Genomic DNA, 3833 nt, shown 5'->3' on the forward strand with positions numbered 1-3833 from the left:
ATACATTATGTTAGAAACTGGCCTACTTTTATGAAATTAGCATTAGAAAAAAGAAAGCTTTTGAAATTAAAATTTATCCTCACTTTTGTAAATGCAACTCTGGCCAGCAAAATGAAGACAAGAGCATAGACTTATTAAAAGTAAAAAGTACCAAAGTGTACACATGTTTTTAGCAAAACGTATCTAAAGCAACAGTCTAATAATTATGCTTTAAAATAACACAGTGGACTGGAGTGCGCAGGATTACCTGAATAGGTGATTTTTTCCCTTGTAGTTTTGGCTGAACGCTTCTAAAACCTTTTGCTGCGAGAGAGGAGTATGTAGCATCTCCGTTCAGTGTCTCTTGATTTCGATCATTGTAAGATCTCCAAGCTTTTATTAAGGGAACACAAATTGGATACAAAAACATCTACGTTCACTAATAAGATTTTAAATTAAATTTATTTTTATTTCTAATGTTGAAGTTTTGTTTCCAGAAATTTAATTTAATATGCATTATTGTATAGGAATTTTAATTTTAATGTGAGGTCAACAATGTGACTATGAATTTTCTTTTTTCAAAGCCACAAAAATGTATTAGTGATTCAGAATTGCTTTTCTTTACCTGAGTCTGGTGAATGGGAATCACGCCCTAAAAAAGAAAAAGAAATATTGAAATTAATAATAGGGCAAAACAAATGAAAAAAAATCATTTCAAAGAAAGCAATTTATTTTAGCCATCATTGTCTCAATTCTAAAACTCTGTTTGTACATTTATTTATTTATAATATGTAATTAGCACTCATACATTATGCACTGATTTTCTCCCTTAATAATAACACAACCCTTAATTTTCATCTTATTTTTGCCCAGACTGGATATATTAATTTTTAAATATTAAGGTAAAGGATAAAAACAGTCCTGGTGTGGCACCATAGGATAAGCACTGGACTGCTAACCATAAGGTTGATGGTTTAAACCTACCAGCTGCTCGGAAACACTTTATAGGGTTGCTATGAGTTAGAATTGACTTAATGACACTTAACAATTTAGAACCAAGAAATATGTCTCCTGGTATTAAATCAATCCAGATCTTGAGTGTTCAATGTCTGCTGTTACTGAGAACATTCAATGTTTGTATTAGATATTAATCACTTGTTTTAATTGTTTTCAGTTTCGACTTGTATAGGATCAATTTTTTCCACTGTTTTCCGCTGGCCTTGCTGTGAGTGATAATATTGCAGTTCTCCAGTATCTCTTTCTAGAGATATAGTTAATTTGATTCCTGTGTATTTTATCTAGTGAGTTCATGTTGTCATTTTATGTTGTTGAAAAAAGTATTTTGGATGAATAAGTTCTTGTTCTTGTAAAATTCTATCATGTAATTTCTGGCATAATTTCTATCACCAGGACCATATTTTTCAACTACTTATCCTTTTTTCTTTACAAATTTTGCATTCCAATCACATTTTGTAATTTATAATCAATGCATCTTGATTGCATGTTTCATCAATTTCACACGGCAGAAGTTGGCAAAAATCTTCTTTTATGTTTGTCATTAGTGTATAAATTTAAATAGCAGTGGTATTGGTCTTCCTTATAAATGTGTGGATTAGTCCTTTCATTGATAATGTTGTATTCCAGGGTAGATCTTGAAATATATAAATATTTTTTGTCACTATTTCCCTTCAACATGTTATTCCAGGTTTAGTAGGCCTTGGGATTGTCCAGTTCAATATGGCCAATACCAGTCCATTTCAGCTCATAAATGCCTAAGATATTGATCTTCAAATGGTCCATTTGAGTTTTAACAACTTCAACTTATCCATGACTCATACTTTGGACATTCCAATTACTAATGAATGTTTACAGATGTTTCTTACCATTTTAATTTGTGTCATGTTAGCAAGAAATTAAAGAGTTAAAAGCTAATCCATCCACATGCCATTAAGGTTGATTCTAGTTTGTGGAGGCAGTGCTTCCTGTCGTATTTTGAGTGCCTTCCTACCTGAGAGGTTTATCTTAAAGCACTATCCTAGACAATGTTCTGCTGCTTTTCATAATGTTTTCTCTGGCTCTTTGTTGTTTCTCTTTCAGAAGTAGATTGCCAGACCCTTTTCTTCTAATCTAAGTCTGGAAGCTCTACCATGGGTGACCCTTCTGGTATTTAAAATGCCAATGGCATAATTCCAGCTTCATAGCAACAGGCAAGAAGCACTGTATGACAAACTGACAGGCAGGTTAAAGAGAATACAGGTGTAAAAATGTTGAGTGGGTGAATGATTTGACAGATGCATGGGGTTAATGGATTTGCCCAATTTTTTGAACATTTCCCAGGATCATTCATTTGTGAAAAAACAAAGCTAGAATTCTAGGGATCAGATTCTTAACTTCTACTGCTCATTAATAGATGTTGTTAAGTGCTGTCAAGTGGCTTTCAACTCACAGTGACCCTGTATAGGGTTTCTAAAGGGTGACCCGTGGGTTTGAACCACTGATCTTGTGGTTAGCAGTCCAGTGCTTATCATATAGTGCCATACCAGGACTCCAGGAAGTAGAGTCTATAAGTCATACCTTATATGAAAACTTCAAAATAATTAAATGGCTCAGTTTTATCATACCTCTGCCTGCTTTGTATGTGAATATAAATAGGGGTCTTGAGAATTAAGACAAATTAAGAACCATAACTGCTCTTCTCTAATATAATGAGTGTTCTGTGTTCAGGCAAGCAGAAGGCAGGTAAGGTACTCGTTAGAGAAGTTATTCAAGGCATTTTAGCTTGAGGTCTTGTTGTTAAGTGCTATCGAGTTGGTTCTGACCCATAACAATCCTGTATAGGGTTCCCAGGGAGGTACTGGTTAGCTTGAATCACTGATCTGTTTGTGGTTCAAACTGACTTTGCAGTCTAGTGCATTAACCCACAGCACTACACCAGTTCAAGGTCTAGGGTTGGACTAAATGCCTTCAAATGTCCTTTTCAACTCTAAGACTTTGACATGATGCCTTTTACATGGCTGTTTGGATACCTAATTGTCATAGCTATTCATAGGCATTATTTAAATTCCTTTTACCTGTTGTGCTATATTGACACCATAAACTATACTTCATTTTGAATATTAGGATGATTTAAATTCATTCTTACAGTTCTTTTATTTAGAAGGATCAAGAGCTTCACAAGAATTAATTTAAGCATACCAATTAAAGTCATCCAATTGAATACCTACTATGTTTCTAAGCACTGTGATAAGCCTTTTCATTTATTTCCTTTATTCACTCTCATTCAATTTATATGAATTCCTATGAGTATGGGAAATGGTTAAGTATCCAGAGAGATAGGGAAGTAACTAATACTGTACATATATGTTGTTAAGTGCCATTGAGTCTGTTTGGACTTATAGTGATCCTGTATAGGGTTTCTGAGGTGTGATGGTGGGTTTGAACTACCAACCCTGTGATTCAAACCCACCTTGTGGTCCATTATAGACAGTACCATACACACACATATATATGTATGTGTGTATATATATATGTGTGTGTGTGTGTGTGTGTGTGGTGTGGTTATGTGCCATGGAGTTGGTTCTGAACCATAGAGACCCTGTATAGGGTTTCCAAGGAGTGACTGGTGAGCTTGAACCACCAACCTTATGATTCAAACGACTTTGCTGTCCAGCGCATTAACCCACAGCACTACACCAGGACTCTTTCTTTCTCTCTGTCTCTATACATATGTTGTTGCTGTTGTTAAGTGCTGTCGAGTGGGTTTCAACTCATAACGACCCTGTATACGGTTTCCAAGGAGTGGCTGATGAGTTTGAACCACAGACCTTGTGGTTCAAACCTAACCTTGCAGTCCA

At 35.0% G+C, this 3833-nt stretch overlaps 1 protein-coding gene across 3 annotated transcripts in view; it reads right to left on the reverse strand.

The window, feature by feature from the left end:
- Positions 1-3833, reverse strand: part of SORBS2 (sorbin and SH3 domain containing 2) — a 121565-nt gene that overhangs the window by 113118 nt on the left and 4614 nt on the right. For all 3 annotated transcript variants that reach the window (XM_006834448.1, XM_006834445.1, XM_006834449.1), the window contains 2 exons: positions 605-631; positions 248-372 (listed from right to left, as the gene is read on the reverse strand). In XM_006834448.1, coding sequence (XP_006834511.1) covers positions 248-372; positions 605-631 — 152 coding nt within the window. The remainder of the gene's footprint in view (positions 1-247; positions 373-604; positions 632-3833) is intronic.

This window comes from Chrysochloris asiatica, unplaced genomic scaffold (assembly GCF_000296735.1).
Source record: "Chrysochloris asiatica unplaced genomic scaffold, ChrAsi1.0 scaffold00011, whole genome shotgun sequence".
Taxonomy (NCBI): Eukaryota; Metazoa; Chordata; class Mammalia; order Afrosoricida; family Chrysochloridae; genus Chrysochloris; species Chrysochloris asiatica.